General features: G+C 50.1%; 1 protein-coding gene across 3 annotated transcripts; it reads right to left on the bottom strand.

The window, feature by feature from the left end:
• Positions 1 to 4,968, bottom strand: LOC309871052 (putative speedy protein E7). Of its 3 annotated transcripts, XM_082743753.1 has the most exons (8): positions 4,860 to 4,968; positions 4,272 to 4,388; positions 3,892 to 4,086; positions 2,292 to 2,350; positions 1,874 to 1,959; positions 1,190 to 1,364; positions 1,005 to 1,102; positions 1 to 184 (listed from the first exon to the last, which is right to left on the bottom strand). In XM_082743753.1, exons 1-7 carry the CDS (start codon positions 4,873 to 4,875, stop codon positions 1,043 to 1,045), a joined length of 708 nt encoding a protein of 235 aa, XP_082599879.1. In that variant the 5' UTR covers positions 4,876 to 4,968; the 3' UTR covers positions 1 to 184; positions 1,005 to 1,042. The 3 variants fall into 3 exon arrangements, with proteins under 3 accessions (XP_082599879.1, XP_082599878.1, XP_082599880.1); XM_082743752.1 differs by lacking the exon at positions 1 to 184 and having other exon boundaries at positions 538 to 1,102; XM_082743754.1 differs by lacking the exon at positions 1 to 184 and having other exon boundaries at positions 538 to 1,102; positions 1,250 to 1,364.
• Between the last annotated feature and the right edge of the window lie 8,136 nt (positions 4,969 to 13,104).

The following is a 13,104-nucleotide window of genomic DNA, read 5'->3' as shown; positions in this document are numbered from 1 at the left end:
TCTCTTTTTTTTTATTGTGAAAATAATGCAATTTTCTCTGGAATTTGAGATTCTGACATATATAGTAGTCGTTGGTCCTCAAATAAGAAGCCTGTGGATGAATTAAACTTTATCCCAAACTTGGTTTATCACAGAGCACACTTGACCTTCTTTTTCCTAGGGTCAGAATGGGCTCCGTCACACCCTGCAAAGAGGTGGGGGGTTGGCTCGGTTCACAAGATTATTCTGGTATAGCCGTCTCCCCAGGCAAAGAGCGCCTTCTGTGTTTCACCAAAGGTCCCCCCCCCCCCGCCAACTTCAAGTAAACCCAAAAATTAAAACCAAATTTAAACAAAAGAAAACATGTTCTAAAGAGTGTGGTGCTGGCCAAGCGTCCACTTTCATAACTGTGGCATCTACGGTGTGCTTTCTCACAGTTCTCTAGGTGCTTGGTGCCCTTTTATGCCCACCGATCTGATCTTTGCAGAGACCAGGAGCCCTAGAAGCTCCTTTTGCCTGTGACAAGACGAAACTGACACATCCTTCAGGGACCCAGCTACTAAGCTTGCTTTATGTGGGAGGTAAACACATTCCACTTTTGATGACATGTTGGAATTAATCTCTCTTTCCTCCAAAGAGCCACCAGGGGAACAACCCCCCTTTCCAGAAAGGGTGACTTCAGTGTCTTCCATTTATTTGTTTAAAATTTTCAACTCAGATCAAAACCCTACAGAGGTTTTCATTACTTAGATCAGCATTTCCAGGAGTTTTCCCAAAAAGTTTTTTTGATATGCAAATCGGGTGTTACATACTTGATTCCATAGTCAAATGCATTTGGAGAGTTTTGATATAAACACTGGTAATTACTTTCTGTATCATGGTAGTTCTCAGAGCCCTTAGATGCTAATATGCTCAAAGGGATGCTGTACTGCTTCCCCTTCAAGCCCACCAGCCCAGGAGGTGACTGCAGGGGCACAGAAGGTGGGGACCTCCTGCCCGCAGAGCCCCAGAGCACCCACACTCACCTGCACCACCTGCAGCCCCCGCTCTGTTCCCCGGGGACCTAAGGGGCGCACTGGCGCTCCCGACTCCAGACCCAGTGATGCGGGTTCTGGGCCTGGATCTGAAAGGGAAACAGCAGCATGAGCACCTGGAGCAAGGGCACAGCCCCACCACTGGGGGGCGCCGCCCGCCCTCATCCCCAACAGACCTCCTCACACAATTCCAGGGTGACCCAGGCACGGTGCCCCATTGCATGGAAGAACTCCACCTTCAACTTCAGGAACTCCTTGTAGAGCGCTGGCCAGTGCTCCCTGCCCAGCAGGAACTGGAAGATGCTCCGTTTGGATGTGGGGTTGTCCTCCTCCATGTCAGAGGCAATGTAGCTGCCGTGGGGAAAGGGGGGACACTTGTCAGGCCCAAATGACGGCCGACCTCAGGCAGGAGAAGCTGCAGAAGTCACACCGGAGAACCCAGTGCCCAGGGCGGTCTGTCCAGGAAGGAGGGTCTGGGAAGCCCTATCTGTGGGGATTCTGGCTCCAGAGGGACAGCAGGACCGTCCTTGGGACCCAGCCGGTAGGGCCTGTGCTGTGCCTGGCCCAGGCCAACGTTCTGGCTGCTCGCCATTTCCCTGGGGCTTCTCCCTCTGGTCACTCAGTTTCTGAGCAACAAGTGATGTTTCTTGGCTACTTTTGTAGCCTTCCCCTTCCCCATGACCTTACTCATTGCCTTCCCCTCCCCCCCACAGAGCCTTGTGTGCTCTGTGGCCAAGAGGAACCACCACTTGAGACCCTCAGGTGCATAGGCATGGCCAAGCCCATCCTGATGGGGTGGTGAGGCTGTGGGATGGGCGACTGGGGGGCAGAACTGAGAGCATCCCCGAGGCGGCACTCACAGGGCCAGGAAGAAGTGGATCCTGTTGTAGAGGTGGCCAGGCAGCCCGACACGGCCGAAGTACTCCACCACCATGGAAAGCAGGTACTGTGTGGACATAGGAGGCAGGCAAACAGTCAGTAGAGGTGGGGAGAGTGTCCCACACGGGCGGCAGGTCCTGCCCCATCCAATGGCCATGGGGGGAACCCCTCAGGGCGGGCTGTGCTGAGGCCCTGTGGCATGTGGAGAGGAACCCACGGGAAGCCAGGAGAAGATGCCCATAGGCAGGCCAGGCCGCAGGGGGTGTGTCTTCTGACACTGAGAGCGGGACCCCCCAGGGCTTCTCCCGCCTGACCAGAAATCTCGTTCTTTGTTCCTGCCCCCACAGGTGGTGACTGTGTGGACCCCGCGGCCCCTCCTCATTTTGGTGCTGCAGATACCTTATCAGATACTTTGAGGAAAATGTCAGCTTCCAAGAAGCTCTGGATCACGGGGTCCTCTGCAAAGGAAGGGAGAAGTGAGGGGGCCTTGGAGCCTCCCTTCTGGGAGAACTGAGCGGAGGGCTATGGGACATTCCAGAGGGAAGGAGGAAAACCAGAGCCTCCCCCAAGTCCCTTTGTCTCCCTGAAGTGGAGGCAGCCTCCCTTCCACTAGGAGGATTGTGAGTCTTAATATTTGTGACAGTGGCTTTTCTTTCCAGTGAGGCCTGTCGTGAGTTTCAGCTGTGGGTCTTGGATTTTGCTATTATCAACTTCCACGTGATGGACAGGGATACATCCACTGATCACAGAGATGTGACCACTCTCAATGCTTAACACCTTTGCCCCAAGCCAGAGCTTGGCTGCAGCCAGCATCTCTGTGACAGCGCATCTATCCTTGTCACTTTATCATGCCGCGGCCGTGTGAAGCTTCCTGCCGCCTCCCATTAATCGAGTGCCCTGAGCTTGTGGTGTTTGGTCCACAACCCCTGGGGGTGCTGGGCATCCTGCCCTCTTCCTCCTAGATCCCCTCATTTCCTGCAGATAATGACCTGACCTCTCGGCCTCCCCTGCCCCCTGCTCCCAGCAGCCTTGTCTGGGATTAGAGTTGTCCGCTGGAGGTCCCATTTTCCAGGGGAGTCCTGAGAGAATGCTGGGCGCTGTCTCTCCCTTGCTCCTTGCCTAGGACAATGACACTTGCACAGCAGGGAAGATGGAGGAGTTGAGAATTATTCCATCCTCCTGGACCTTTCTCCAGTGAGTCTGGCTCTCTGCAATAGAACTTTCTGTGATGATGAAAGTGTTCTAGATCTGTACCATTCAATACGGTAGCCATTAACCATGATGTGGCGGCTGCACGCTTGAAATATGGCTTGTGAGACTGAGAAACGGAATTTTTAAATTTAATTTTAAATGAGTTAAGTAAGCTTTTCATGGCTACCTGTGGCTAACGAATGCTGCATTGGACAATATGATCACAGTGTCCCCAGGGCTATCATACTTAATCCTGCCTCTGCTCCTGATGGTACCTTCTCAGACACACGTCCCCTGAGGACCCCATTTCACAGAGCTCCCCCTCCTTGCTCACACTCCGTCTCCAGGCATCGTTGCCTTTGGAAAAAAAACATTACTGCCCTGCATTTTTCACTGGCTGAGAGCAACTTATTTCTGTAGAGCTTTGTTTATGTCTCTTCCCACCTTGAACGTAAAGGCAGCGAGATCTAGGTTGTCTTTTCATCACTGATCTCCAAAATCTTAATTGGAGGGAATCCGTGAACGTATCTCAGTGGGCAGAGGTCACAGCCCTTGGTTTGTTCTGAGGTGTCTTGACCGTTGAGCACTCTCCTCTGTAGCCTCCCCCACTCCCGCTAAGAACTTGTCTCAGAGAGGAGAAACCTGTCGGCCTCTCCAGCAGAATCAAGGTCCCTCTGTGTTGGGTACCACCAAGACCCCTGACAGCTCAGAGCCCAAGGCGGGGAGATTTGAGCATGATCCCAGAGCCACTGCCTCCAATGTGACTCTCCGCAGGGCCCTGACCGCTCTGTCCGCTCAGAGCACGCACCCAGAAGTCGGTAGAACGCTTCTTGGTCTTCAGGACGGTAACTGGGTCTTCTCCTCTTGTTCATCCTGAGTTTCATTCCCTCAACATGATTGACCATCCAGATGGTCCTCTGGCCCCTCTTCTTCCAGGACCTCAGCTCAGAGACAGCTTCCAAGGTGGCGGAGTTGGAGGCCGGGACGCTGCTGTCTTGGGCCGCTGCAGAAACAGAAGATTCTGAGTGAGCGTGGATGTGACCCACCTGGGAACTGGAGTCCTTGTCTAGCCGCTCACTCTGATCACTGGACCTGGACTCAGCCTCGAGAAGATAAGATGGTAAGTGGTCACTCAGCAGCAGGTGATGCTTCGTACAGGGACGCTGAGGCACACCCGGAGACACATACCTGCTGTGACATCCACCGATCTCCTCCTCTTCCGACCTCTCATTCTCCTGGCTTTCCGCTCAGGGACAGCCTCTAAAGAGGCAGAACCAGAGACCAGAGGGCTCCTGTTCTGTGGATCTGCAGGGGGAGAGGAAGGACCCCGTGTCAACACGGCAGGAGGACCCAGCTGGGAATGCTAGGCTCTTCCTTTCCCGCTGCCCTTGAGAATTTTGCATGTGACATCTGGAGGGATAAGAGAGTGACCATCACCCCTTTGCCCCAGTCTATAGATGAGCGTAGGGATTGAGTTATCATTTCTCTTTCTTTGCCAGGAGAAGCTGCTCTCCTGAGCCTCTTTCTATGGATTGTTCTGCCAAAAGGATACCTCTACAGAGACAGATGTAAAATTCTCTCGTCATGATGTCTTTAATCGCCACAAACACGCACAGGCTAGTGACATCCCTGTCTCACCCCGAAAGCCCTTTCCCCTGCCCATGCAGACCCAAACACATGAGAGCAGAGAGGAGGAATGGGAAGTACTACTGGAGCCATGGTGTTCTAACAACCTCAGTCATTCAGACTGGACAGAAGTCAGACGACTGCACACACCTGCTTTGCCTTCCATGCATACCCCTTTCTTCTGACTCTTCTTTGCTGGGTCCTGTTGGCTCAGAGCAGTCTCTGAGGCAGCTCATGTGGAGCCCAGAGGGATCCTGTCTTCTCCGCACATGGAAAAAAAAAAGAGGGCACTCAACCTGATTCTGACTGGGCCATTTCTATTTGCTTAACCTGCTCCTGGTGAAACCTAATAATAATTAAAATGGCAATAATAAGGGCGCCTGCACGGCTCAGTGGGTTAAACCTCTGCCTTCAGCTCAGGTCATGATCCCAGGGTCCTGGGATCGAGCCCCGCAATTGGGCTCTCTGCTCAGCGGGGAGTCTGTTTCCCTTTCTCTCTCTCTGCCTGCCTCTCTGCCTACTTGTGATCGCTCTCTCTCTGTTAAAAAAAAAAAAAAAGGCAATACAACAAAATAAAATAGCTAACAGTTATTGGTTGCTTATTGAACTTCCAATATTGATCAATGCATAAATAATGACCTCATTCAATCCTTATAATGATCTGTGAGGTAAGGTGTATGACTTACATGATTTACAGATGAGGAAATGGAGACTTGAGTAAGATTTGTTCCTTGACTGAGGTTAGAGCACTTTGGACTTGGGATTAGGACTCGTGTCTGACCAGTGCTCAAGGGAGGAATGGCCAGGGGCAGCGAGAGTTGAGCCTCAGTCACCCTTCTAGGAAGGCCGAGCTGGGTGTCCTTACATACTCAGTCTAGTACAGGAACGAGTGACACTCACCCAGAGCAGACCTCCTGGCTCTCTCAGGATCTAGGCCCCCTACCCTTACCCGGAGCACAGCCTCAGAACAGTGTGAGAAGAACACTCACTGTAGCCAGGTCTTTGGAACCAAATGGCTCCCCAGATTCCAGAGCCCTTGACAAGAGTCAGTGATGACATCACATCATTCCACCAGGAACTGCTTTTTTTCTATAAAAGGAGGTCAAGAAATAGAAGATGCGCCTCAAAGGAAGGCGATTAGTGCCCTGGCCTGAGTACTGGGCTCACCTCATCTTATCCCAATGTTGTCTCCGCTTTGAAACTCATCCTGTTTATAACCAAGTCAATTAATGATTCCAGATGAAAGCAATGCACCCACATATCCAAAACACAAACTTAAAAGTTGACAAATTGCTCCTCCATAATAAAAGCAACTCAGGTAGTTTATTTTTGCTATCCTCTTATTTCTGTTTAGCTATGATCACAGTAAGATTAAAAATTTTTAACTTTTATATTTTGAGATAATTGTAGATTTATATGCACTTGTAAGAACTCTTTACCTAAATGTTAGGTGTGACTCTAAACAGGACACTGCTAATTTTTTTTTTTTTTTAATGAACACATTGGGGCACACACTTTCATGAATGTCATCTTGTTTGAAGTGGTCACTCTTGGAGATTTTACATACAGATGGTGTTCCTATTATCACTCCAAATTCTTTGTGAAGGGCCTTCCGAACATGAATATCCTCAGTGGCGGCACGTTTCCATTATTTAAAATTGGTTTTTTGGCATCAATAATGTCCTTACCCTAAGGCAGGTGATGAAGTCATTTCCACCAGCTGCTCTGCTGGGCCCCAGAAGGTGGTCAATTCATATTTGTTGAAATGAACCAAGAAACCAGGGAGGGGGTGGAAAGCTGGGGATGCTCATTTGCTTGGGGAACGTTTAAATAGGATCTTCCAAACTGTTAAGACAACACTTGGATATCTTTACGTTGGTGTGTTTGCCTTGGGAAACAGACCAAAAAGGAACTATTACGTTATAGTTCCACGTCGCAGCAGGTACCCTGACCTTTCCCTCTGCATGTTTGAAAAATATTGAACCCAGTGATTGAACCTCTTGGTTTTCTCATCTCTAAAATAAGAATAAGAGAACACACCTCATATCAACTGTCCCGAGGGTCAAAGGACCAAAACCTATTTGTCAAATGTTACCTGGCAAATGCTGTAGCTGTAAGCCATAGGGAGGTGTCTGTCCCTCATCTTTAAATCTGAACACATGTGTGGAATAATTCTGTGATGTAAGGTCCCCTTGTCCTGAAGTGCCCTCTCGTGGGAGCAAGAGACTCAGTGGTCGCCTTAGATAATAGCTCAGGTGACCAGAGCCCTTTGTTAGGACGCCCAGGTCTGGAGCTGGGTTCCAGGGTAGGACAGTTGATTGGTGGCATTTCCTAGTCACCCCTCCCCCGCATCCCGCCCTGCAGGGTGGGTGGGGCAGTGCTTCTGATAAGTTCATTGGTAGGTGGCAAAGCCCGGTCCACCCCTTTGGCTTTTACTATGTGATGCCCACAGTGGCCAGTAGGTGGCGCAAGTCGCACACCACTGCCACTGCCGCTGGCTGCGCCGTTCTCAGAAGGGAAAGGTCTATTTCTAATCCAGCCTGGGCTTTATGGCAATGCTTAATCACATGGAAAGGAACATGCAATAACTACTGGTATTTCTGTAAACACACATGCTAAGTGCAGCTGCCAGTTGGGGATGAGGACAGAAGGAACACTCAGGGAGAGGTCTCCTGAGGACAGTCTATAAAAGGAAAACCCTGCGGCTTTTTAATTCAAGAGCCTCCCAGTTAACCTTTCTGACTCATAGAAAGAAACATTTAGAACCCGGAAGGACAATGATAACACATTTTGTGGATTGTAACCTGGTCCTCTGTCTACGCTGCCCACTCCCCATTTCCCCAAATGGCCAGTTCCAGAAGGAAAGACCAGTTCCCCGGGGCCCAGGGCGGGCATGCCCACCTCCCAGCCCCTGGCAAGGCCTGGCTGAGGGGCAGGGCCAGCGCCTCCTGAACTGACGGTGACTTATTTCTCTCTCCTTTGGTCCTGGCAAATTGCCTGCGTCTTGCGTCCCTTCTTTCTCTGTCCTTTCCTCCTTTCTCATCCTACCATTAATAAAACCGGCGTTGGATCGCGAAGCAGAAGGAGGAGACACGTCACAACAAAACCAAGAGTGAAATCCGGTCAGGAGCAATAAGGACCGGGGGCTCTTAATTTTAATGTGCGGACACTTAAAGCACTGTCATACGGTACACATAACATAAAATTAGCCATCCTAGCCATTTTTACATATACTTAACACATTCGTGTGGTGCAACCGTCACCCCCACGTACCTCCTAAGTTCTCCTGTTGTAAAACTGAAATCCTGTCCCCGTGAAAACACCAACTTCCCATTGTCCCCTCCCCATGACCCCTGGCCACCGCCGTTGGACTTTCTCTCTCTATGAGTGTGACTACTCTAAGCGACTACTCTACTCTACTCTAAGTAGAGTTGTACATCCTGGTAGTTTTGCGACGGGCTTATTTCACTGAGCAGAATGTTCTCAAGGTTCATCCGTGGAGCACGCACCAGACTATCCTTCCCTTTTAAGGGCGAATGCTATTCCCTGACGTGTGCACACCAGATTTTCCTTATCATCCATCCATCCATCGATGCTGGGATTGCCTGCGTGTTTCAGTTATCACAAATATGTGGCTGTTAATGTGGGCGTACAAAGATCACTTTGAGATGAGCTTTCTGTTCTTTTGCATAGGTACCCAGAAGGAGAATGGCCAGATCGCGTGGTAATTCGATTTGCTAGTGTCTGAGGAGCTGCTCGATTGCTTTCCATAGACGCTTTTACATCTCATCCACAGGCCTCACGGGTCCTAATTTCTCCACATCCTTGTCAGCACTTGTTTCTGTTTTGTTTTGTTTTTGGATAGTAGCCATCCTAATGGGTATGAGATGCTGTGTGGACACTGAGTTTGTTTTCTCTAGGGCTTTCTCTGGAGTGGACTGGGTCACCTGATATCGTCTTATGACAGTGGTCTTATGATAAAGAAGATGTCTTCCCACCCCCACCCTTTCCTCAGAACCTCTGCCCCCAGAGCCCTCCAAGTGTGGGTACATCTAGGGCCGGCCCCTCTACCATGGAACCCACTTGAGAGGAGCTTCATTTGGACCAGTCTTGGGTGACCAGAGTTTCCTGAGGTGTTACCGGGTCACAGCTTGAGCTCCTCGGAGGACGGGAGCAAGGCAGGCTGATTGGCTAACTGCACTGTGGTGCTCTCCCGCTTCACAGGGGGAAGGTCCCGGGGTCTCTCCCTCAGAAGGCTCTTGCTGGAAGGAGTCAAGGGAGCCTGGGAAGCTTGAAGTTCTCAGCCTGCCTTTGAAATATCTCACAACATCTCCAGGGACATGGCATGGGCATATTTACCCAAAGGGTGACAGGAGTCACCGGGAGTGTCTGCCCACCCAGCCTTCAGTCGCCCTAAACGTTCTCTTGGGGCCAAATGCTATATATCGCTGTGGGGCAGCCTCCTAATTACAGATGCATTTCATTAAAAAAACTTCGCAGAAACAAAGTGAGACTTTCTCGCGCATCTTGTGAGAGATACGTTTCGTGTCAGATAGCAGTCAGTAAAGGGCCATCTGCCTCCGCCGAGCGGAGACGCGGGAGGAGGCCCAGCCGTGACTCAGGGTGAGTGACCAAGTGCTGGGGTCTCTGGGGGTGCGGGTGCGATGGCCTCAGGTAGGCTTGTGCCTGAGTCCCAGATTGGCACTTAATTTGTTCTGTGTCCTTGACAAAAATGAGCTTAATGAGAGCTACCGTTGGAGTTGCCCGGAGGCTTAAAAGGAGGTAAGGATGTTCTTGCTTAGAAGCTTCTGGAATAGGGAAGTGCTGTCCATGGTCTCCCTCTTTTCCCTCTTGTCGTCTGCTCAGCACAAGATGGGAGTGTTGTTGAGCCCAAGTCCAGGCAGAGAGACGGGGAAGATCAGGGAGTAAAAGCCGGAATCTTTTGGTGGACAGCTGCCCCGGCAGACGGACAGACAGATGTGCTCCCTGCAGTGGGGAGAGGAAAGTGCAGGGGATGGAGCTCCAGCTCGGGGATTCCAGGCTCACTCTGGCCACGGATGAGGTCCCACACAGCACCCACCACTTTCTGGTTAAGCCGGGGTTTGGCCTTTGGAAGGGCTCAGCTTTCCAGGTGAGGGCTCTGCCCTGATTTCTGCTTTGTCGCTGCTGTCAGGGGCCCCAGCTGCCCAGAGGCAGGTACAACTTACGGAACTGCAGGAGAATTCCTAGTTTTATTGTTTTAGAAAAATCACATCCTTCATCGAGCATTGAGCTTACCTTTTGAGATGTTTGCTGGCTGGTAATTAAAGGGCTATTCACGATAAGGGCTTTTTATTAAACAGAAGGTAATAACTTCTGTGAGGTGGGTATGCAAATCCTCTTGGTTAATTAACAGTTTACAGTTTGCTTTTCACTGATTTTGTCTCATTCTTTCCTTTGACGCTCCCATATGGCAACAAGGTCCCCCTTTTATAGATGCAGAAACGGAGGCTGAGACGGAGGGCCCCTGCAGGCTTGAGGGGTGCCTGGGGCGTCTCGAGGGCACACTCGTCTTGGTGCTGGCTTCCCCAGTCCCCGTTGGTTGATGTGTGTCTTTGGCTGTGGTTCGGGGACACACATGCGGGCACTAGAAGCTCCCTTTCCAAGAGGGAAGCTTAGTTTATATCTCAGTTTTAGGCAGGGGATGCAAAACACTACCTAGTTATGTCTGGGGTGTGGACAGAGGGAGAAGTTGGATTGAATGCCGATCCTGCTTTGCTGCTACTCACGAGGAACCCAAACCTTAGCGTTTCACTCTGTCATTTCTATCTTTCCCCTTGTCAGGGCTCTTCGGTTAACTAACCAGGGGCAGGAAACGACCAGCCCTTTCTTCTCCTGGAGAGGCTAGAGAACACGGAGAATGGTGAGGAGCACAGCTGTTGGGGGGAAAGAGGGTGGGCAGAGAGCTGGGCCAGCACATTTGACAAGGAAGCCCTGGGAAATGTGAACATTGGATGTTCTTTGCTGAGTCAGAGCATCAGCTGGCCTCCTCTATTTTTTGCAGATTCCCCGAAATTTGGTTGCAAAGGGCCCGACACCTTCCCGGGGCTTTTGCAATCTGGAAGGTAGGCGGCGTTCAGCAGAGACTGACGTCCACGGCTGGGGAGGCTCCCACAGTCCTTCCATGCCTGGCGGCTGCACTCTTTAATTTGGGGATGATTGTGGTATTGTTGGCGTTATTCAGGGTTTTGGTTTCAATAGAATCTGTGATGATTTCTTTGTTATTTCACAGAAATTGGTACCCATGGTTGGCATGTAATGTGGTAGCCTTGGTTCTCTTGCTTTTGCCTAACACCCTTCCAGAAGAGCAAGGCAGTGGGAAAGGGAGTGCGGTGAGTTTGTTGACCTGCGGACATCAACCGTGGGACCTCATACTCTTGCTCAAGAATTTGCCCAGGCTTGGGACATTTGTAAGTTTGCAAAAATAATATAGTTGGTCTTTACTGTTTGCCCCCTAAATATGAAGAAGCTTCATGTTTTTTGTTTTGTTTTGTTTTGTTTTTTTCCCTAGTGAGAAAGAAAGAATTCTGCTTTTCTAGAATCTGGCCAGATCTCACAGGGGTGACATGTTTTAGTACTTACATCTGCTGTGTTCCTGTCCCTCTGACTTTTTCTTTTTTTTTTTAAGATTTTTATTTATTTATTTGACAGACAGTGATCACAAGTAGGCAGAGCAGCAGGCGGGGGCGGGGAAGCAGGCTCCCCCTGAGCAGAGAGCCCGATGCTGGGCTCGATCCCACGATGCTGAGATCATGACCTGAGCCGAAGGCAGAGGCTTAACCCACTGAGCCACCCAGGTGCCCCCTGTCCCTCTGACTTTTACAGACTTGTCTTATTCCTTTGAATTACAGATGCTCATGGCACATACTCCTAGGGATCCTTCACGTTGTTTATGGCGAATTCCTATAGGTCACACCAGTGTTTCTCTCATGGTCTAGGAACTCACAGGGTTGATCCTTGAGGCCAGGGTTCCTCTCCGGACACCTGGAGCACCCAGCCCTGACTTTCCCTGTTCTCCAGATGTTGCTGCATGAGTAATCACCTTGGACACACCCTCTCCTGTGTGGGGACCCCTCTTCTGCGAGGTGATGGAATGCGATATCTCTACGGTGGAGAGCTTTATGTCTGCTTTTCCTGGGATGCGTGGTGGCCGGGCTGTGGACCCCATTCTGGCTTTCCGAAGGTGTGTCATGGTCCTGACATAGACCACCCTGTTTTAGAAGGGAGAGGACCCCAAGGATCCCTCCCAGCCTCTTGTTTCCTACAGAAAGTTTCCTATAACTTTGTGTGGGAGCAGAGGCTCAGACGGCAAGCAAGGTAAGAAAGGTCAGAAACAGAATCTGTAGTCTGATTTTTTGGAGTAGGTAGGTAGGATCTTTTAAAAATATTGAGATATCATTTACATTGCAAAATCAACATATTTTGATTAATTAAGCTAGTGCACCCTTAATGAATTTTGATAATTATATAGAGTCATGTAACCACTGCCACAATTGAGATATGGAACATTCTAGCACCCAGACCACTGCCACAATTGAGATATGGAACATTCTAGCACCCAGAGATGTTCCTTTGAACCTTGAAATAACCTCCTCCCTTTGGCCCCAGCAACCAGAGACCTGTTTTCTATCACTATAATTTTGCCTTTTTCTAGAATTTCATAGAAACACAACCAAACAGTATGTAGTGTTTGCATCTGGCTTCTTTCACTCAGCATAACCGATTTGAAACGGGTCTGTGTCCCCATGTGCACCAGTGGTCAGACCCCTTCTACTGTGGGGTGGTTTTACCTGGCCTGGATGGGCCACATTCGAATTCCCATTCACCAGCTGATGGGCATTCAAGTCCTGTCTTGTTTCTGGTGATTATGAAGAAAGCTGCTACAGGTCTTCGTGTCCATGTCTGTTTTCATTTCTCCTGGGTACGTACCCAGGAGCTGGTTTGCTGGGTCGTGGGATGGATTTATGATTTGTAAGATACCGCCTGTTTCCCAAGGTGGCCACACCAGTCTGTTTCCAAAAGGGGGCACTTTTAGCCCAGGACGCGTGACTGCCCTTCCTGACGTCTGTGGGTATCTTTCCCTGCAATGATTTTTCAAGAAGTTTGTTGGACACGTAAGGAGGGTACATGACTTTTAGGCAAAAGACGATTGCCTCTCTGTGGATGAGATGAGCCTGGTTTTGAACTCCGGATGCTGTAGAAAGGTTTGCATTGTCCTGCTGAAGAAAGCAGGTATACCCTGACACAACACAGGTGGGAGTCACATCTCCCCCGTGTCCTTCTAACTCTCATCCGTCAGTTTTGCGTGTGGGCCTCGCATGGCAGTTCCAAGTTCATCCTGAGTTGAGATAACGCC

The sequence above is a fragment of the Mustela nivalis genome, assembly GCF_964662115.1.
Source record: "Mustela nivalis genome assembly, chromosome: 8".
In the NCBI taxonomy this organism is placed as follows: Eukaryota; Metazoa; Chordata; class Mammalia; order Carnivora; family Mustelidae; genus Mustela; species Mustela nivalis.
This window is presented reverse-complemented; position numbering and strand designations above follow the sequence as displayed.

Bases quoted from the DNA above. Each gene is read 5' to 3' on its own strand.
- LOC309871052 (XM_082743753.1), bottom strand. The intron at 4,087-4,271 runs GTATGTGTCTCC...CTGTTTCTGCAG, and splicing joins ATCGGTGGATGTCACAGCAG to CGGCCCAAGACAGCAGCGTC. The intron at 1,103-1,189 runs GTCTGTTGGGGA...TTTCCCTTTCAG, and splicing joins CCCTGGAATTGTGTGAGGAG to ATCCAGGCCCAGAACCCGCA.